General features: G+C 44.9%; 2 protein-coding genes across 2 annotated transcripts; both read left to right on the plus strand.

Annotated features, from left to right (window-relative positions):
- The first annotated feature begins 1,365 nt into the window (after nt 1-1,365).
- LOC148141763 (heat shock protein 30C-like) lies at nt 1,366-2,214 on the plus strand. The gene has a single exon (XM_087977631.1). It carries the CDS (start codon nt 1,366-1,368, stop codon nt 2,023-2,025), a length of 660 nt encoding a protein of 219 aa, XP_087833757.1. The 3' UTR covers nt 2,026-2,214.
- Nucleotides 2,215-17,405: 15,191 nt separating this feature from the next.
- On the plus strand, nt 17,406-18,252 carry LOC148141764 (heat shock protein 30C-like). Its single transcript, XM_087977632.1, has one exon. The coding sequence runs from the start codon at nt 17,406-17,408 to the stop codon at nt 18,063-18,065; it is 660 nt and encodes a 219-aa protein (XP_087833758.1). The 3' UTR covers nt 18,066-18,252.
- Nucleotides 18,253-22,187: the final 3,935 nt, after the last annotated feature.

Genomic DNA, 22,187 nt, shown 5'->3' on the forward strand with positions numbered 1-22,187 from the left:
ATTCAAATTGATAACCCTCAGAAAGGTAGATAATTCTCCCGATATGAACCCTAGACGGTTGATTACTTAATTTTAAATAGGACTCCCCACTCCAGGATTTCTGGCTGATGTGACACATCCTACTGGCAGACAATTAATCAAGACTCTCTGAATCTAATGTATCAATGAACAGTCCCTATGTACAGCATCAGGTAGATGTGTCATATTTCCCTCAATGTCACTCTGCAAATTGATTCCATCAGTACATTTCCTGGGTCACACTGACTGACAATCAAATGGCTTGTAGAACAGCGACAAATGTTAAAAATGAAATCCATATTCCTCAAAAAGAAGGAGCGATGCCACAAAATCCTACAGGAATATTTTAAGTGCAGTACAACTGTCAACAGACTCTGAACATATATCGAACCGAAACATAGTTTGTTCTTCTCCTTCTGTTGTGCTGTTTCTAGTGAATTGGAAAGGAAGATGAGAATGCGAGGAGGTAGCAGATCCAGTGCCCTCTTGCAAACTGAAATTATACGTATGCTTGCAAAAACAGAATTTGCAAAGTATGGGCAAAATAGCATGGGAGACGCAAGTGATTAGATAGTGCTTCAAAAGAGATGATACTACACTGATGGACAGAATGGCCTTGCTTGTTGCTGAGTAGATCTAAAGCAATTGTTGTGCATTCTTTGTTTTCTATATGTTGCTAAATCCTGCAGCAATCGCATATCTGGCAACACGGTGTTATAATGTTGAAGGACACAGCAACTTCATTTCTAAGTATTTCATTTCTTTATGTACATTATCATTATCACAAATGAGCTAATTACATTTAGGACAAGTTCAACTCTACTTAGCGTAAATAAAATGTATTTGCATTTCAAGCTCCATCTCAAACTTATACATATCAAATCAATCTCTTATGAATCACTGAAAACAGTAATGTTAAAATGACTAAATACTGCCTCTTTATTCTGAGATGACAAGTTGATATTTCAATAAATTAACTCTCTCTGGGTTTTAAAAAAAAACACTTTCCTGCACAGACTCAGCCTTCTGCTCAGCTGTCAATCATTAACATTGCTCCTCCCATCCAAGCTGTCACTGTCTGAGTACATTCCAGAAGCCTGTGGATGTCCTCCAGTGGGTGTCACTGAGTCGAGTCATTCTTGTTTAAAGTAAGGCTGAGATGTGACGTCATGTATTTTCAGCTCACGTGTGATAAATCCAGCAAACTTGAGGTCATTCTGGAAATGTCTGGATTTCTGACAGGAGAATATATAAGGTGTGAGCTCAGAGTGCTGCAGCAGATCAGAGACTGAAGACTGGGAGTTCACATCAGTCAGTTTGAGGGAAGTGAGAGAAGAGGCAGAGACAATGCTGAGCTATCGGGCTTTCCACCCTTCACGTCTATGCCAGCAGCCTGTATACACACTGGCGCCTGTTACACACAGGCTCTGGGAACCACTTGAATGTAACATGTGGGAACAGGTGGAAGAAGCGAGAAAGGGCATGAAGTTCATCCATCGAGTTCTTGAGAAGCTGACAGCAGAATGTTTTGGGGAAATACCAGGAACTCGAGACAACAAATCTGATGCTAATGGAGAAGGTAAAAGACAATCCGAGGACAAGGATGGAGATGGCTTTTCTGTGTCCCTGAATGTCCAGCACTTCTCCCCAGAAGACCTGAGGGTGAAAGTATTTGGAAGGAAAGTGCTGGTGACAGGAAAACACGAGAAGAAATGTGATGATGGCAGCGGCTGTTACAGCTACAAATATGAAGAATTCAGGAGAGAATTCCAGCTGCCAGAGGATGTCGATGCTGAAGCTCTTCGATGCTGTTTGTCACAGGACGGTCGGTTAAAGGTTCAAGCCCCGCGCCTGGCACTGCCAGCTGTGAATGAACAGACTATCCCCATCAATATCACCTCGGATACAACAACCACTCCCTGGCTTAATCCTGACCAAGAGGCAGAGAAACAGGAGAGTGGGAAGGATGTGGGGATCAAGAAAGCTGAAGAACAGATGAGCGGTTAAGACTCTGTTACAATGAACTGATGACATTGTAATAATTGTTCAAAACCAGCAATTAATTTCTGTGAATGTCAGATAAAGAGATATTGCTGTCCAGTTAATAGTTTTCAACTTGGAAACCTGTACACTGCTATCATCATTGTTTATGTGGTTTATTTCTGTATGTATATTGGAAAAATAAATACCTTTGAAATTTAATTATGATGATTCTGCCTATTTACTTGATAAAAAGAAAATTTGTATGTCACTCTGTGGTGAAACGGTTAAAAAATTATGTCCCAATACATGTGTGAATCTAACCGGAATGGAGGTGTTGCTTAGTCCCGTGTGAATCTTATTACACACCTCCCCGTGTGAATCTTCTTATCTGTATGTAACCAGAATGGAATGTGTTTTTTAGCCTTGCTCTGCTGTTCACATGAATGTTTATATCTGGAAAAGAGTATATCAGCTGGAAAAGTCTCCAGTTCGGTGAGTCTGCTCCGGGGTTACGTTTAACCGCCGAGCGTGGGTTGTTGGCAACCGCTCTACGAGAACTGACGGCTCCCAGTTCCGGTAACATGTAGAGTGAGTATAAGCCAGACCCGGGAGTCTGCTCCGGGGTTACGTTTAACCGCCGAGCGTGGGTTGTTGGCAACCGCTCTACGAGAACTGACGGCTCCCAGTTCCGGTAACATGTAGAGTGAGTATAAGCCAGACCCGGGAGTCTGCTCCGGGGTTACGTTTAACCGCCGAGCGTGGGTTGTTGGCAACCGCTCTACGAGAACTGACGGCTCCCAGTTCCGGTAACATGTAGAGTGAGTATAAGCCAGACCCGGGAGTCTGCTCCGGGGTTACGTTTAACCGCCGAGCGTGGGTTGTTGGCAACCGCTCTACGAGAACTGACGGCTCCCAGTTCCGGTAACATGTAGAGTGAGTATAAGCCAGACCCGTTGTAAGTATGAGACCTGGTTGTGGCGACGCTGCGGGGAATAAAATGCTCATATTCTAGCAGACTCGCCTCTTGGTCGTTTGTTCTGTGTCAGACTACTCTCCTACGAACCTGACCTTGAGAATTTTTTAAAACATTTTGGCGCTGCGAGCAGGGTCAATCGCAATTGAGGAGAGATTTTGATACAGAACAATGTTTTAGAAAAAGACTAAGAAACCAGAAGAACAAACTGTGGAGGTCCCGACCGTCCCGGGATGGCATGGACCGTGGCATGACGTGGCAGTTTGTTTGAGAAATGGTGGGGGGCGACCGGAGGAACCCCAGGTTCGCTGCTGTCCACCCTTGAGAGGATCCCAGTCCTGCCGAAGAACCCCTTGCCTGGGGTACAGCGGAGGATGTGGGCATGTCCAAAAAGCTGAAGCGGAGTTAACAGAATTGAATGGGATTGAACTGAACTGAACTGAGTGGAACTGAAGTGAATCAAATTGAACGGAACAAAATGGAACTGAGCTAAATTGAATTGAAATGGACGGAACTGAATTGAACACAATTGAATTGAACTGAACAGACCTGAACTGAGCTGAATTGAACTACACTGAATTGACTGAACTGAAATTAACTGAAACGAATTGAACTGAATTAAGCATAATGTAACACATGTATTGGGCCAAGCAGTGGAATGTGGTGTAAAATTATGTCCCAATACATGTGTGAATCATAATGTAACACATGTATTGGGCCAAGCAGTGGAATGTGGTGAAACGGTTAAAAAATTATGTCCCAATACATGTGTGAATCTAACCGGAATGGAGGTGTTGCTTAGTCCCGTGTGAATCTTATTACACACCTCCCCGTGTGAATCTTCTTATCTGTATGTAACCAGAATGGAATGTGTTTTTTAGCCTTGCTCTGCTGTTCACATGAATGTTTATATCTGGAAAAGAGTATATCAGCTGGAAAAGTCTCCAGTTCGGTGAGTCTGCTCCGGGGTTACGTTTAACCGCCGAGCGTGGGTTGTTGGCAACCGCTCTACGAGAACTGACGGCTCCCAGTTCTGGTAACATGTAGAGTGAGTATAAGCCAGACCCGGGAGTCTGCTCCGGGGTTACGTTTAACCGCCGAGCGTGGGTTGTTGGCAACCGCTCTACGAGAACTGACGGCTCCCAGTTCCGGTAACATGTAGAGTGAGTATAAGCCAGACCCGGGAGTCTGCTCCGGGGTTACGTTTAACCGCCGAGCGTGGGTTGTTGGCAACCGCTCTACGAGAACTGACGGCTCCCAGTTCCGGTAACATGTAGAGTGAGTATAAGCCAGACCCGTTGTAAGTATGAGACCTGGTTGTGGCGACGCTGCGGGGAATAAAATGCTCATATTCTAGCAGACTCGCCTCTTGGTCGTTTGTTCTGTGTCAGACTACGCTCCTACGAACCTGACCTTGAGAATTTTTTAAAACACACTCTAACTTGCATTATTCTCAATTAAGGGAAAGAAGCCTTTTTTACTTGGATTAATTTAAAAGACAGAATCAAAATCAGATGGTCCCGATCTGCCTAGGTCTGAGCTCAGGTCTGTCAAAAATGTCAAGCTACTGTGAAGAGACTGTGCTGAAATAATTGTGTACACCTCAGTCTCAGGGATAATCCCTGCAGCGTCACTATCATGAGCAACAACAGGTTGTCGTCCAACTCAGACACCAGTCTGTCCACCGTTCAGTTATTGAACGGTGGGAAACACTTTCATTGTGGTTGATTGATCAATGTAATTGTCGGGGAAGAAAGTTGAAGTTACTTGCATCAGAAGCAACGTTTATATAGTTTGTGTTTCAATAATCTTCATGATAATATACACTTCATCATAAAGAATAGGAACAGTGTTTGGACCACAGTTATTCACAATTTACATTGTTGTTTTGAGTTGGGGACCATGTGGAATGTCTCAAAGTTTGCAGATGACACTAAGATGAGTGGCACAGCAAAGTGTTTGGTGGACTGGGAAACTTTGCAGAGGAACATAAATATTTCAAGTGAGTAGGTAAAGGTCTGGCAGATGGAATACAATGTTAATAAATGTGAAATCATGCACTTAGGTAGGAGCAACCGTGAAAAGGACTATTACTTGAAAGGTAAACGTTGCAGCGTGCTGCTATGCAGAGGGATCTGGGCATCCTTTTTAATGAATCATAGAAGGTTGGTGTGCAGGTACAACACGTAATTAGGAAGGCAAATGGAATGTTGTCCTTCAATGCAAAAGAAATGGAGTTCAAAAGCAGTGAGGTTATGTTGCAGCTGTATAGGATGCTGGTGAGGCCACACCTGGAGTACTGCGTGCAATTTTGGTCTCTTACTTGAGAAAGCTTCACGAGGTTGATTCCAGAGTTGAGAGGGTTGACGTATGAGGAGAAACTGAGTAGAATGCGATTATATTCATTGGAATTTGCAAGAATCAGGGGTGATTTTAGAGAAACATATAAAATTATGAAGGGAATAGATAAGATAAATGTAGAGAGGATGTTTCCACTGACAGATGAAACTGCGACAAAGGGCATAGACCTTTTTTTTGAACAATGAAGGTATTGAGGATTACAGTGAGAAGGCAGGTAAGTGGAACTGAGGACACGTAAAGAGCAGCCATGACCTGAAGAAATGGCGGAGCAGGCTGGAGGGGCAAGATGGCCTACTCCTGCTCCAAGGTCTTACATTCTTATGCTATTATGAACATCAGTCGGCCATTCCACCCATCAAACATGTTTCTGTATTCCATAAGGTCACCAATGACTTAATGATGGACAGAACACAGCCTCCCAGATAACTGATCACATCTCATCTAAACAATAATCTGTATAAAGCCTCAAATGCACTCAATGTTGCAGCCACCACTGATCATTGCAGAAGTGAACTCAAACTGATAGTCCTCCGAAAGAAGACAATTCTACTGATATGAACCTTCCATGGGTCGGTGCTTAGTTTTAAATTAATCCTCCAGGATTTCTGTCTGGTGTGACACATCAGTTTAGCATCTGCCATGTCAAGACCCTTTGAATCTAATGTTTCAATGAATGGTCCCTATCTACAGCATCAGGAAGCTGTGTAATATTTCCCTCAATGTCACTCAGCAACTTGGTTCCATCAGGGCATTGACTGGATCACACTGACTGACAAGCAAGTGGTTTACAGAACAGCAAGAAATATTACCGATCTCAACAGTGCTTGAGTAGAAGCGAGCAATGCCACAGGAGATCCATTACAAACATATTACATGCAGTACAATTGTCAGAGATTCTGAATTAATATTGAACCTAAATACAGTTAGTTATTCTCCTTCTGTTGTGCTATTTAGAGTCATAGAGATTTACACCATGGAAACAGACCCTTCGGTCCAACCCATCCATGCCGACCAGATATCCCAACCCAATCTCGTCCTACCTGCCAGCACCCAGCCCATATCCCACCAAACCTTTCCTATTCATATACCCATCCAAATGCCTCTTAAATGTTGCAATTGTACCAGCCTCTACCACTTGCTCTGGCAGCTCATTCCATACATGTACCACCTTCTGTGTGAAGAAGTTGCCCCGTAGGTCTGTTTTATATCTTTCTCCTCTCACCTTAAACCTATGCCCTCAGGGAACAGATTTTAAAGACTCTCACAAACTGGAATTGTGCATACACTTGCTATTCCACCTCAGAAAGTACCAGATGGTCTCCTTCTTCCACGATTACAACTTCCCTTCTCACATGGTTGACGATGCCCTCCAGCGCAAGTCTTCCACTTCACACACCACCGACTTAAACACCACTCCTCCCAACGCAACAAGGACAGAACCTACTTGGTCCTCCCCTTCCACCCCACCAACATCTGCATACAACGCATCATCCTCCACCACTTCCGCCACCTCCAAACGGACCCCACCACCAGGGATATATTTCCTTCCCCACCCATATCGGTGTTCGGAAAGACCATTCCCTCCGTGACTCCCTCGTCAGGTCCATACTCTCCCACCAGCCCATACCTCACTCCTGGCATCTTTCCCTACTATCGCAGGAAGTGCAAAGCCTGTGCCCACACCATTCCCCTCACCTCCGTCCAAGGTCCCAAGGGATCCTTGCACATCCATCAGAAATTTACCTGAACCTCTACCAATGTTATCTACTGCATCTGTTGCACCCGCTGGGGTCTCCTCTACATGGTGGAGACAGGACACTTTCTTGCGGAAAGTTTCAGAGAACATCTCTGGGACACCCTTATCCACCAACCCCACTCCAGCCCAGTCTTGTGGCTGGACACTTCAACTCCATCTCTGTCAAGGACATGCAGGTCCAGGGCCGCCTCCACTTCCAAACCATTACCACTCGACGCCTGGAGGAGGAAAGCCTCATATTCCGCCTTCAGCCCCTGAAACCACACAAGATAAATATGGATTTCAACAGCTTCCTCATTTCCCCTCCCCCACTTTATCCCTCTCTCAAGCCTCCAACTCAGCACCGCCCTCTGGACCTGTCTCCCCCAACTCCACCCCCTCCCATTTATCTCTCAGCCGCCGGCCCACAAGCCTCATTCCTGATGAAGGGCTTATGCCTGAAACGTTGATTCTCCTGCTCCTCGGATGCTGCCTGACCTGCTGTGCTTTTCCAGCTCCACACTCTCGGTCAGACCTAGAACAAAGGCTGGACAACTGAGGAGGGGAGCCACAATTCCAATCCAACTATTGCAGCAATTCGGCGTTGAGCAACCATGGACTCTGCCTGATAACGTGGACGGGTACGCTCCTGAACTGGTCATCTAAATTTTAACCAACTCGGCAGACACGTGATCCAACTTGAGCCAGGGCTTGTGCCGTGATCCTGATCCAGCCAAGGGGCCAGATGGGACGGGCAAGGGAAGCCGGGCAAGATAGAAGGAGAGATCGCCGATTAAATTGTTGCTTCATTCCAAAGAAGTCCCCAGACCGTGGGAGGTTGACAGGGGCCCTGCTGTTGTGTTTGTCTGTCTTGTGTTTGTCCTGTTTTTCTCTCATCTGTTTGTCCTGTGTGTTTCTGTGTTTGTCAGTGCTGCAGTCTGTTCTCTATTCCCAGCTCGAACCAGGGGTCCATGAGGTTGTGGGACCCCAATCCTCAGGAGAGGGACTACCATGGGGACAAGTTTAACTTGTCCCGCTGAGACAGCGGTCTGCGGACACTGAATCTCTCCAGGAAGTAACAAGTGCCACTGTAATCATCAGGCTTGGAGAGTAAGGTAGGGAATACCCTGTTTGTACAGGTTACCAGCCAATATTGTTTGGGAGCAGAATTGGGAAGGTAGGTACGGCGACCCTTTATGGCATGACTTTAGATAAGTTTAGCGAAGTGGTCAGCCCCAACGCCCCAAACCCAAACTTGAAATCATGGAGTCCCGAAACCTTTGAAAGAAAACAAATCCCACCCAGCACCATAGCCCTCCCTCAGTACACCACGCATCCCTTGTTGCTGAGGAACTTGATCCTGGGGCGTTGGATGAGGGGGCTGTGTTACTGGCTTCCCAGCAGCACAAGGCAGCAGAGACAGAGAGAGTGACAGAGAGAGAGAAACAGGGACAGAGAGACAAGGAGTGAGAGAGAGAGACAGGGACAGAGAGAGAGGGAGTGAGAGAGAGAGAGACAGGGAAAGAGAGAGAGAGATGAGAGAGAGAGAGAGACAGGGACAGAGAGAGTGAAAGAGAGAGACAAGGACAGAGAGAGAGAGACAGGGATTGAGAGAGAGAGAGAGAGAGACAGAGACAGAGAGACAGGGACGGAGAGAGAGACACAGGGACAGAGAGAGAGAGAGAGAGAGACAGGGACTGAGAGAGAGTGAAAGAGAGAGACAAGGACAGAGACAGAGAGAGAGAGACAGGGACAGAGAGACAGGGACGGAGAAAGAGACACAGGGACAGAGAGAGAGAGAGAGAGACAGGGACAGAGAGAGAGTGAGAGAGAGAGAGACAGGGACAGAGAGAGAGTGAGAGAGAGAGAGCAGAGACAGCCCGGCAGCCTGTCCCAATTCATGCTGGTACTCAGCAGGGTCTTAGTGCCTGGACGCACATGATCACTGAACATTCGAGAAACTTGGACTCTTTGTGTTCGGCCTTGCTTGTACATTTGCTTGCTGGTGATTGAATGTTTCAATCCATGCAGCTGAAGATCCAGAGGTGTCTTGAATTAATCTGCATTTGGTGATCTATCATGGTTTTTCTTTTAAGGAACCATGAGTAGTTATGAAATCAAAGTTCTGCATAAGTTTTATTAATAAGGTATTAATGTTCCTGCTCTTTATATACACCATGACTGCCCTTCTGTCACTCTCTAACTAGTCAAAGAATTGACTAAAGTAGATCCATGCGGTTGCACTAAAGCTAAATTGGCATCAGACTGTACACTGCTTCTCTCTCAGAGTTTTCAGAAGTATGTTTATTTAAAAATAATACAGTAAAGTTCAATGATATAGTATAATACAGTGTAAGTAACATTTTGGCATCCTGGACTGAGGTACAGAATGATTCTGCACGAGAATAAACGTGAATTTTATATGGCTGAATTAAAATGCAAAAGAAAACTGTAAAACTAAATCTCCCAAACTACCAATACTGCTTTCAGAAAATTATATTGGCAAAATTAAATGTTGCTTCGTGGTCCAAATAATTTTAAGCCTGCAGCATCTCATCAGGGAGTATGAAGTACCCATGGTAGAGCGACTATCTGACCGTCTCAACTTCAGCATCAGAGCTGTCACTGTCCCCAATACTGCAATGATTTCTGCTTCATGCTCAGTGGCCCTCCTGGGTCGGCAGACATTGTGCAAGTTGAATGCCAGCATCCACTGCTCCCCTCAGGGTCTCACGCTGGAAATCCTGGATACACACTACTCCATGCTGTGGGCAGCGATTTCCCATGGCCCGGGAAGCTCCGACCCTGTCAGCTCCAGCTGCGCCTGGTCATGCTCACAAGCACCTAGAGTCCCCTCAGTTGTACCAGGGTTGGGCTTATCTTTTAGAAGTGTATCCCCTCCACTTCCTGGTAGAGGTTGCCCAACTTGGGCAGGATGAGTTCTGTGTGCATTGCGGTCCTGCAACACTCCAAGCCACTTTTACCACGCAAACCCCGGCACTGCCCCCTCCCATGAAAACCCCCTGTTGCTGGCCCATGTTCCAGCATCACTGTGGACACAGCACCCCAACCATGCACGCCAAGTGGTGTCCACCCTAATACACACAGTCACTCTCAAACAGGGAGCCATCCTGCCACCTATACGGCAATACCCACTGTCGCCAGCAGCAGTAGAAGGGATCAAGCCGGTTATTGACTCCTTCCTACAACAGGGTGTCCTAGTTCCCATGACCAGTCCATGTAATACACCCATCCTACCCATCCCAAAACCCGGGAGGCCCAGAAAATGGCGTTTTGTCCAGGATCTGAGGGCTGTAAATGCAATTGTGGATTCCTGCTCTGCAGTAGTCACGGACACTAACACGATACTCAGCAGCAACCCTGCTTACCGCCACCTGTTTTTGTGTGATTGGCCTCTGCCCAGCCTTTTTCTCTATTAAATTGGCCCCCGAGAGCCAGTACCTTTTGCTTTTACGTACGGCGGCTGCCAGTACACATGGACCCGGCTTCCCCAGGGTTACACGGAGAGCCTCACAGTCTACGCTGCTGCAGTACATTGCACCCTCTCCACCCTACACCTGCCGTGCCACAGCACCCTCCTCCAATACAAGGTCGATTTATTACCGGCCTCTACCTCTGCTGAATCATGCACACAGGACACTGAGGCATTGCTCCACTGTCTAGCAAAAGATGGACACAGGGTTTCAATGGAGAAAATGCAACTCTGCCAATACAAAGTACAGTCCTTGGGATACAAACTCTCACATGGCCTCAGGGCACTATCCAAAGAACAGGTCGTGGCCATTACTCAGCTTCCCCCACCAGCCACAAGAACTCAGCTGCAGGCGTTCCTGGGAATGGTGAATTATTGCAGGCACTGGATCCCAGACCACCGTGCCATTGATAAGCCCCTACAGGAGGCATCCTCACCAAAGCAGCCAACAAAAGTGACCTGGACACCAAAGATGGAACAGGCATTCACTGAATTAAAACAGCGATTAGTCTCTGCTCCTGCCCTGGGGGTTCCAGACTACACTCAGCCATTTTACCTCAATGTCAATGAATCCGAGGAGTTTACATGCGGCATCTTAGCACAGCTCCATGGGGATCTCCAGTGCCCTGTTGCTTTTTACTCTGTACATTTACCGCCTGTTGTAAGGGGAACGCTGCCGTGTTTGAGAGCTGTGGCAGCAGCCACAATAACAGTAGAAAAGGCCATCCCCATCGTGCTGGATCACCCATGCACTGTTTTAGTTCCCCATTCGGTCTCCCTGCTGCTAAATCCAGCAGGAACCCAACATTTCATTGCCTTCTGGAGAACTGGCTATGAGGTCGCTTTACTGGCCAAAGCTAACCTGTCCCTACAGCACGCCCCTGCCCTGAAACCCACCACTCTGCTCGATGCTGTTTGTCACAGGATGGTTGGTTAAATGTTCAAGCCCCGCACCTGGCACTGCCAACTGTGAATGAACGGACCGTACCCATCAACATCACCTCGGAGACAACAGCCACTCCCCGGCTCAATCCTGACCAAGAGGCAGAGGAACAGGAGAGTGGGAAGGATGTGGTGAACAAGAAAGCTGAAGAACAGGTGTCCAGTTAAGACTCTGTTACAATGAACTTTTGAAGATATAATAATTGTTCAAAAGCAGCAATGGGTTTCTGTAATGTGAGATGAAAATATATTTTTGTGAAATCCATTGTATTCAAGTTGTAAATCTGTAATGTGCTTTTATCAGAATTCATGTATCGGTAAATTATTTATGCATGTATATTGGAACAATGAATATTTCTGAATTTTATCTATGATGATTCTACCTTCTTACTTGATAGAAGCAAAACTGATACATCACGAATAATCTTCACTCTGACTTCCCTTATTCACGGTTACGGTAAGTACACCTTTTAGGTTTGATTAAGTTAAAACTGGGCATAAAATCAGTCAGTCTAGATCTGCCTAAGTCAAAACTCAGGTCATATACTCATGGAGACATCAAGTCATCCAGCATGTAAACTCGACCATGCCGAACAGGTATCGGAAACTTCACTAGTCCCTATATCTCTCTAAACCTTTCCTGCTCATGTAATTGGCCAAATGTCTTTTCAATGTTGTTAGAGTACTGGCCTCTACCACTTTCTCTGCCAGCTCACCCTCTGTGTGAAAAAGTTGCCCTTCTCGTTCCTGGTAAATTTTTCCCCTCTCACCTTAAATCTAAGCCCTCTAGTTTTGGACTCACCTATCCTTGGAAAAAGACCTTGCCTGTTCACCTTATCTGTGTCCATCACGATTTTATAAGCCTCTATAAGGTCATCCTCAGCCTCCAGTCTTCCTGGAGAAAAGGTCCCAGTCTATTCAGCCTCTCCTTACGACTCAACACTCCAGTGGATCCAACATCCTTGCAAATCTTTTCAGCACCCAGCTCTGTCAAAAGATATCAAACTACAGTTCAGACACTGTCCTTGCACAATTTTCTACACTTCAATCTCAGAGATATTCCCTGCAGCTTCACAATAATCAGAAACAACAACTTCAAAAACAGAAGTTGATGGAAAGGCTCAAGAGGTCAAAGTGAATGTTGTGGTTCCAGTGACCATTCTTCAGAACTGAGGACACTGCCAGACCTGCTGAGCTTTTCCAGCAACCTCTATTTTTGATTATGTTTCTGATTTACAGCATCCACAGTTCTTTCAGTTTCTTTTAGCAATAACTGCTTGTCATCCAACCCAATCTGTACCCGACACTGTTACTGGATGGTGAGATATACTTTCATTGGGGTTAAATGATTATTGTGGTTATCGGGAATGGAAGGTCAAGTTAGTTGCATCAAAAGCCACTTTTTATGAAGGTTCTGTTTCAATAATATTAATGATGCTATATCCTTGAACATAAAGAATAGGAACAGGAGTAGGCCATTCGGCCTTTAAACTCACTTTGCTATTCCTTGAGGTCACTAATGAATTAATGATGAACTGACCACTACAATCCTGCCTCCCGGAGAACTCATCACTCCTTATTTAAACAAGGATATGTACAAAGTTTAACTACATTTAATGACACAGCCTCCACTGATCATTGAGGAAGGGAATTCAAACTGGTAATCACCTGAAAGAAGACAATACTCCTGATATGAACCTTATGTGGGTGAGCCCTTATTTTTAAACCCTGCTGCTGATTTGAGGATTTCTGCCTGATGTGACACATCCTTTCAGCAGCTAACAAGCCAAGATTTGATTTGATTTGATTTAGTCTCATCAGACGTACCTAGGTACAGTGAAAAGTTTTGTTTTGCATGTAGTATAAATACATCATACCATACAAAGTGCATAACTGATAGAACAGTTCGAGGAATACAATGTTATGGCTGCAAAGAGAATGCACAAAAAGTAAGATCAACATTAGATTTGAAATTGGTCAGCTCCATTCAGGAGTCTACTAACAGCAGGAAAGAATCTGTTCTTCAACATGTTGATACGTGTGTTTCAGCTGTTGTCTCTTCTGCCTGATGGAAGAGCTCAGAAGAGATTATAACCGGGGTGGAAGGGGTCTTTGATGATGTTGGTCCCCTTTCTGAGACAAGAAGCAGTGTAGATGGAGTCAATGGATGGAATCCTGGTTTGTGTGATGGACTGAGCTCTGTCAACAAGACTCTGTCGTTTCTTATAGTCCTGGGCAGAGCAGTTGCCATTCCAAACCATAATGCATCCAGGCAGAATGCTTTCTATGTTGCAGCTAGCATCTACAAATGTAGATAAATGATTGATGGGCATGCCTAAATTATTTAACCTCCTGAGGAAGAAGAGGTGCTGTTGTGCTGACTTCACCATCACATCCATGTTGGTGGTCCTGGGTAGATTGTTGGTGATTGTCACTCCAGAGGAACGCTCAACCATCTCCACCTCAGCTCCTTTGACTTAGACAAGGGTGTCCCCTCCTCTTTGCTTCCTGAAGTCAGCTCTTCAGTTTTGCTGACCTTAAGGGAGAGATTGTTATCTTTGTACCACGACACTAAGCATTGTATTTCCTTCCTGTATTCTGTCTCATCATTGTTTGATATTCGGCCTATAATAGTGATGTCATCAGCCAAATTTGAGATGGAGTTCAGACAAAATATGGCCACACCACCCATGAGTGTACAGGGAGTACAAGGAGCTGAGTATACAACTTTGTAGGACACCGGTGTTGAGGATTGTTATGGAAGAGCTGCTGTTGCCTATCCTCACTGATTGTGGTCTGTGGGTGAGGAAGTTGAGGATCCAGTTGGTGAGCGGAGAGCAGAAACCCACGTCTCAGTGTTTGGAGATGGGTTTGGTTGGGATTATAGTGTTGAAAGGATAAGATTCTTGGCAGTGTGGAGGAACAGAGGCATCTTGGTGTGCAGCTACGTAGATCCCTTAAAATGGCCTCCCAAGTGGACAGGATTGTTCAGAAAGCATATGATGTTTTGGCTTTCATGAACAGGGGGATTGAGTTTAAGAGTCGTGAGGTCTTGTTGCAGCTCTATAAAACTTTGGTTAGACCGCACTTGGAATACTGCGTCCAGTTCTGGTCTCCCTATTATAGGAAAGATGTGGATGCTTTGGAGAGGGTTCAGAGGAGGTTTACCAGGATGCTGCCTGGACTGGAGGGCTTATCTTATGAAGAGAGGTTGACTGAGCTTGGACGTTTTCATTGGAGAAAAGGAGGAGGAGACGGGACCTAATTGAGGTATACAAGATAATTAGAGGCATAGATAGAGTCGATAGCCAGACTATTTCCCAGGGCAGAAATGGCTAACACGAGGGGTCACAGTTTTAAGCTGGTTGGAGGAAAGTATAGAGGGGATGACAGAGGTAGGTTCGAGACACAGAGTTGTGAGAGCATGGAATGCGTTGCCAGCAGCAGTTGTGGAAGCAAGGTCATTAGGGACATTTAAGAGACTACTGGGCATGCATATGGTCACAAAAATTTGAGGGTGCATACATGAGGATCAATGGTCGGCACAACATCGTGGGCTGAAGGGCCTGTTCTGTGCTCTACTGTTCTATGTTCTAAGGCGGAGCTGTAGTAGCTAAGTATCTTAATTATCCCTGTGTTCCAGTGAGGCTAGGGAGGTAGAGTCTGCCATGGATCTGTTGCGCTGGTAGGCAAATTGCAAGGAATCAAGGCAGGCTGGGAGGCAGGAGTCGATATGAGCGATGACTAATCTCTCGAAGCACTTCATAATTATGGAGGTCAGAGGCACTGGGCAGTAGTCATTCAGGCACGCTGCATGTGTTTTTGTTGGCACAGGGATGATGGTGGTCTTCTTGAAGACCCTTTCAATCTAATGTTTTAAAGAATGGTCACTGTGGCACAGCATCAGGAAGATGTGTCATACTTCCCTCAATGTCACTCAACAGCTTGGTTCCATCAGTCAATTTACTAGATCACACGAACTGACAAACACGTGGTTTATAGAACAGCGAGAAATGTTAACAACAATACCCATAGTCCAAGAGTAGAAGCGACTTATGCCACAGGAGATACAGTAGAAACATGTTAAATGCAGCACAAAGATCCATTAAATTTATATTGAACCTAAAATTTGATTAGTCGTTCTGCTTCTTTGGTCCTGTTTCACATGAACCACAACGGAAAATGGGAGGGCAAGGAGGTAGCAGACCCAAAGGCCTCTCACAGACTGGAATTGTACTTATAGTTGCAAAGACAGAATTTGCAGAGCTTAGCAAAAGAACATGGGAGGTGGGAGTAATTGCACAGCATTTCCGAAGAGTTGACACTGACCTGGTGGACCGAATGGCCTCGCCATCTGCTGTCACATTCTAAATGTAATGTCGTATATTTTCCATTTTGGAAATCTCATATGGTCTCATAATTAGCCACAGGGCTTAGTAATTCAAAAGGATGCAGCAGCTTCACTTCTACATTTTTCACCTTTAAATATATTTCAGGACAATTACAAAACAGCAAATGGCTTTAAGAACGGAATAAATACTTTATTCAATTTAAAAGCGGCTGATGTAACTTTCGCCCCATTTTTCTCGGTGATAAATTTCACGTCACTCTCATTCAAATCATTTAAAATACCAAAGTTTGAAAAACAAATACAGCCACTTCATTATCTCATGAGTTTATATTTCAATCAATTAATCCCCTTTCCTGCACATTCCCAGCCTTCTGCTCAGTTGTCAATCATTGACATTGCTCCTCCCATCTGAGCTGTCACTCTCTGAGTACATTCCGGAAGACTCGGGAATTCCTCCAGTAGCAGTCACTGAGTCCAGACCTCTCACAAACTGGGATTGTACATACACTTGCTAAAACAGAATTTGCAGAGTTCGGGAAAAGACCATGGGAGATGTGAGTAATTGGATAGTGATTCCAAGGGGATCACACCTGCCTGATGGACCGAATGGCCTTGTTTGTTGCTGGGTTGATCGAAAGCAATTTTTCCGCATTCTTCATTTTCTATAATTGGAAATACTGTATCAAACCCGTGATTCACAACGGAGTTTTATTATATGAAAGGACACAGCTTCATTTCAAAGTGTTTCGTTTTTTAAAATGTGTTATCATCATAAACAAGGTAATTGTCTGCAGGCAATCCAGACTTCACTGAACTGAAATAAAACTCATGATTTGGAGATGCCGGTTTTGGACTGGAGTGTACAAAGTTAAAAATCACACAACACCAGGTTATAGTCCAACAGGTTTAATTGGAAGCACACACAAGCTTTGGGAGCGACGCTCCTTCATCAGTTGATAGTGATGAAGAAGTGTCACTCCGAAAGCTAGTGCTTCCAATTAAACCTGTTGGACTGTAACCTGGTGTGGCGTGACTTTTTACTAAATAAAACTCATTTACAATTTCTTCCATCTGAAATTGATCAATATCACTGTTATATCAACAAAATCACTGAAAACAGGAATGTTAGAAAAACCAAACACTGCCTCGTCATTCCTGCTTGTTATTTCAATAAATTATTCCCCTCTGTGTTTGAACAAACCTCACTTTCCTGCACAGACTCAGCCTTCTGCTCAGCTGTCAATCATTAACATTGCCCCGCCCATCTATGATGTCACTGTCTGAGTACATTCCAGAAGCCTGTGGATGTCCTCCAGTGGGTGTCACTGAGTCGAGTCATTCTTGTTTAAAGTCAGGCTGAGATGTGACGTCATGTATTTTCAGCTCACGTGTGATAAACCCAGCAAACTTGAGGACATTCTGGAAATGTCTGGATTTCTGACAGTAGAATATATAAGGTGTGAGCTCAGAGTGCTGCAGCAGATCAGAGACTGAAGATTGGGAGTTCACATCAGTCAGTTTGAGGGAAGTGAGAGAAGAGGCAGAGACAATGCTGAACTATCGGGCCTTCCACCCTTCACGTCTGTGCCAGCAGCCTGTATACACACTGGCGCCTGTTGCACACAGGCTTTGGGAACCACTTGAATGTAACATGTGGGAACAGGTGGAAGAAGCGAGAAAGGGCATGAAGTTCATCCATCGAGTTCTTGAGGAGCTGACAGCAGAATGTTTTGGGGAAATACCAGGAACTCGAGACAACAAATTTGATGCTAATGGAGAAGGTAAAAGACAATCCGAGGACAAGGATGGAGATGGCTTTTCTGTGTCCCTGAATGTCCAGCACTTCTCCCCAGAAGACCTGAGGGTGAAAGTATTTGGAAGGAAAGTGCTGGTGACAGGAAAACACGAGAAGAAATGTGATGATGGCAGCGGCTGTTACAGCTACAAATATGAAGAGTTCAGGAGAGAATTCCAGCTGCCAGAGGATGTCGATGCTGAAGCTCTGCGATGCTGTTTGTCACAGGACGGTCGGTTAAAGGTTCAAGCCCCGTGCCTGGCACTGCCAGCTGTGAATGAACGGACCGTCCCCATCAATATCACCTCGGATACAACAACCACTCCCCGGCTCAATCCTGACCAAGAGGCAGAGGAACAGGAGAGTGGGAAGGATGTGGGGATAAAGAAAGCTGAAGAACAGATGAACAGTTAGGACTCTGTTACAATGAACTGACGACATTGTAATAATTGTTGAAAAGCAGCAATGAATTTCTGTGAATGTCAGATAAAGAGATATTGCTGTCCAGTTAATAGTTTTCAACTTGGAAACCTGTACACTGCTATTATCATTGTTCATGTGGTTTATTTCTGTATGTATATTGGAAAAATAAATACCTTTGAAATTTAATTATGATGATTCTGCCTATTTACTTGATAAAAAGAAAACTGATATGTCACTCTAACTTGCATTATTCTCAATTAAGGGAAAGAAGCCTTTTTTACTTGGATTAATTTAAAAGACAGAATCAAAATCAGATGGTCACGATCTGCCTAAGTCTGAGCTCAGGTCTGTCAAAGATGTCAAGCTACTGTGAAGAGACTGTGCTAAAATAATTGTGTACACCTCAGTCTCAGGGATAATCCCTGCAGCGTCACTATCATGAGCAACAACAGGTTGTCGTCCAACTCAGACACCAGTCTGTCCACCACTCAGTTATTGAACGGTGCGAAACACTTTCATTGTGGTTGATTGATCAATGTAATTGTCGGGGAAGAAAGTTGAAGTTACTTGCATCAGACGCAACGTTTATATAGTTTGTGTTTCAATAATCTTAATGATAATATACACTTCATCATAAAGAATAGGAACAGTGTTGGGACCACAGTTATTCACAATTTACATTGTTGTTTTGAGTTGGTGACCACGTGGAATGTCTCAAAGTTTGCAGATGACACTAAGATTAGTGGCACAGCAAAGTGTGTGGTGGACTGGGAAACTTTGCAGAGGAACATAAATATTTCAAGTGAGTAGGTAAAGGTCTGGTAGATGGAATACAATGTTAAAAAATGTGAAATCATGCACTGAGGTAGGAGCAACCGTGAAAAGGACTATTACTTGAAAGGTAAACGTTGCAGCGTGCTGCTATGCGGAGGGATCTGGGCATCCTTTTTAATGAATCATAGAAGGTTGGTGTGCAGGTACAACACGTAATTAGGAAGGCAAATGGAATGTTGTCCTTTAATGCAAAAGAAATTGAGTTTAAAAGCAGTGAGGTTATGTTGCAGCTGTATAGGGTGCTGGTGATGCCACACCTTGAGTACTGCGTGCAGTTTTGGTCTCTTACTTGAGAAAGCTTCACGAGGTTGATTCCAGAATTGAGAGGGTTGACGTATGAGGAGAAACTGAGTAGAATGCGATTATATTCATTGGAATTTGCAAGAATCAGGGGTGATTTTAGAGAAACATATCTATTCCCTTCATAATTTTATAAGATAAATGTAGAGAGGATGTTTCCACTGACAGATGAAACTGCGACAAAGGGCATAGACCTTTTTTTTGAACAATGAAGGTATTGAGGATTACAGTGAGAAGGCAGGTAAGTGGAACTGAGGACACGGAAAGATCAGCCATGACCTTAATGAATGGCGGAGCAGGCTGGAGGGGCAAGATGGCCTACTCCTGCTCCAAGGTCTTACATTCTTATGCTACTATGAACATCAGTAGGCCATTCCACCCATCAAACATGTTTCTGTATTCCATAAGGTCACCAATGACTTAATGATGGACAGAACACAGCCTCCCAGATAACTGATCACATCTCATCTAAACAATAATCTGTATAAAGCCTCAAATGCATACAATGTTGCAGCCACCACTGATCATTGCAGAAGTGAACTCAAACTGATAGTCCTCTGAAAGAAGACAATTCTACTGATATGAACCTTCGTTGGGTCGGTCCTTAGTTTTAAATTAATCCTCCAGGATTTCTGTCTGGTGTGACACATCAGTTTAGCATCTACCATGTCAAGACCCTTTGAATCTAATGTTTCAATGAATGGTCCCTATCTACAGAATCAGGAAGCTGTGTAATATTTCCCTCAATGCCACTCAGAAACTTGGTTCCATCAGCACATTGACTGGATCACACTGACTGACAAGCAAGTGGTTTACAGAACAGCAAGAAATAATAACGATCTCAACAGTGCTTGAGAAGAAGCGAGCAATGCCACAGGAGATCCATTACAAACATTTTCCATGCAGTACAATTGTCAGAGATTCTGAATTAATATTGAACCTAAATACAGTTCGTTATTCTCCTTCTGTTGTGCTATTTAGAGTCATCGAGTCATAGAGATTTACAGCATGGTCCAACCCATCCATGCCGACCAGATATGCATACCCAATCTCGTCCTACCTGCCAGCACCCAGCCCATATCCCTCCAAACCCTTCCTATTCATATACCCATCCAAATGCCTCTTAAATGTTGCAATTGTACCAGCTTCTACCACTCCCTCTGGCAGCTCATTCCATACATGTACCACCTTCTGTGTGAAGAAGTTGCCCCGTAAGTCTATTTGATATCTTTCCCCTCTCACCTTAAACCTATGCCCTCAGGGAACAGATTCTAAGGACTCTCACAAACTGGAATTGTGCATACACTTGCTAAAACTTTCAGAGTTTGGGAACAGAGCATGGGAGATGCGAGTAATTGAATACTGCTTCCAAAGGGATGACACTGGCCTGGTGGACCGAATGGCCTTGTTTGTTGCTGGCTCGAGCTGAACCATTTTTGCGCGTTCTTCATTTTCTGTACAGTAATTGGAAATCCTGTATCAAACTCATGATTCGCAACGGGATTTTATAAGTGTGGGAAAAGATCTGCTAACCAACCTACACACAGCATGGCCACATAGAACACAGAAAATCAAGCCTGTCCAAACAATACAAGAAACACCCAGAATGCCTCAGCATTGACCAAACAGGCTGACAAAGGAAACCAGACATGACCATAGTCACTCGCAAACCAGGAAATACACTTCCCAAGACAACCTGACAATAAGCTTCCTGGACCCGATAAACACAGCTGTCCCAAAGCTCTAAGGGCAGTCTCGTACCCCAGTGATACCAAAGCCGCACAAAGCTCAGGTCAGTTGGAGAGGCACTAGAACACCTGGTTCACAGGTGAGCAACAATGGAAACACTTCAATGCCAAGGAAACAGACCATCCCACCTACCCTCGAAGAGAGCTGGAATCTCCTCAAATTACGAACTGATTGAAGCTGCCAGGATGCTTCATTGTATCCAGATTCAGGACATTCTTCTGATAACTGCTTTGTGATTATCGCCATCGTAACTGGATCACTTGATTATCAAGACCATTGTATTTTCCCTATTTTTAATTAGCATCATTGTACAATGTTCCTATATAAAATGGCTTGATGCTCAGCACAGGGAAGAGAACCCTTGATCAATTTCTCTTCCAGCAATATCGCTTGTAATAAACAGCTTGTCAGTTTCAGCCGATCTGGCTTGGGTAGTCTCTGCAACATCTGTTCCCACGATGACCAATTCCACCTCAGAAAGTACCAGATGGTCTCCTTCTTCCACGATTACAACTTCCCTTCTCACATGGTTGACGATGCCCTCCAGCGCAACTCCTCCACTTCACACACCACCAACTTAAACACCACTCCTCCCAACGCAACAAGGACAGAACCTACTTGGTCCTCCCCTTCCACCCCACCAACATTCGCATACAAAGCATCATCCTCCACCACTTCCGCCACCTCCAAACGCACCCCACCACCAGAGATATATTTCCTTCCCCACCCATATAGGTGCTCGAAAAGACCATTCCCTCCGTGACTCCCTCGACAGGTCCATACTCTCCCACCAGCCCATACCTCACTCCTGGCATCTTTCCCTGCTATTGCAGGAAGTGCAAAACCTGTGCCCACACCATTCCCCTCACCTCCGTCCAAGGCCCCAAGGGATCCTTCCACATCCATCAGAAATTTACCTGTACCTCTACCAATGTCATCTACTGCATCTGTTGCACCCGCTGGGGTCTCCTCTACATGGTGGAGACAGGACACTTTCTTGCGGAATGTTTCAGAGAACATCTCTGGGACACCCTCATCCACCAACCCCACCCCCGTCTTGTGGCTGGACACTTCAACTCCATCTCTGTCAAGGACATGCAGGTCCTGGGCCGCCTCCACTTCTAAACCATTACCACCCGACGCCTGGAGGAGGAAAGCCTCATATTCCGCCTTCGGCCCCTGAAACCACACAAGATAAATATGGATTTCAACAGCTTCCTCATTTCCCCT

This window comes from Chiloscyllium plagiosum, unplaced genomic scaffold, assembly GCF_037043375.1.
Source record: "Chiloscyllium plagiosum isolate Xiang-an unplaced genomic scaffold, Cpla_swu_hap1 HiC_scaffold_32, whole genome shotgun sequence".
Classification (NCBI taxonomy): domain Eukaryota; kingdom Metazoa; phylum Chordata; class Chondrichthyes; order Orectolobiformes; family Hemiscylliidae; genus Chiloscyllium; species Chiloscyllium plagiosum.

What these genes read in the sequence shown, in the direction of transcription:
- LOC148141764 (XM_087977632.1), top strand. Translation starts at nt 17,406, where the DNA reads ATGCTGAACTATCGGGCCTTCCACCCTTCACGTCTGTGCCAGCAGCCT.
- LOC148141763 (XM_087977631.1), top strand. Translation starts at nt 1,366, where the DNA reads ATGCTGAGCTATCGGGCTTTCCACCCTTCACGTCTATGCCAGCAGCCT.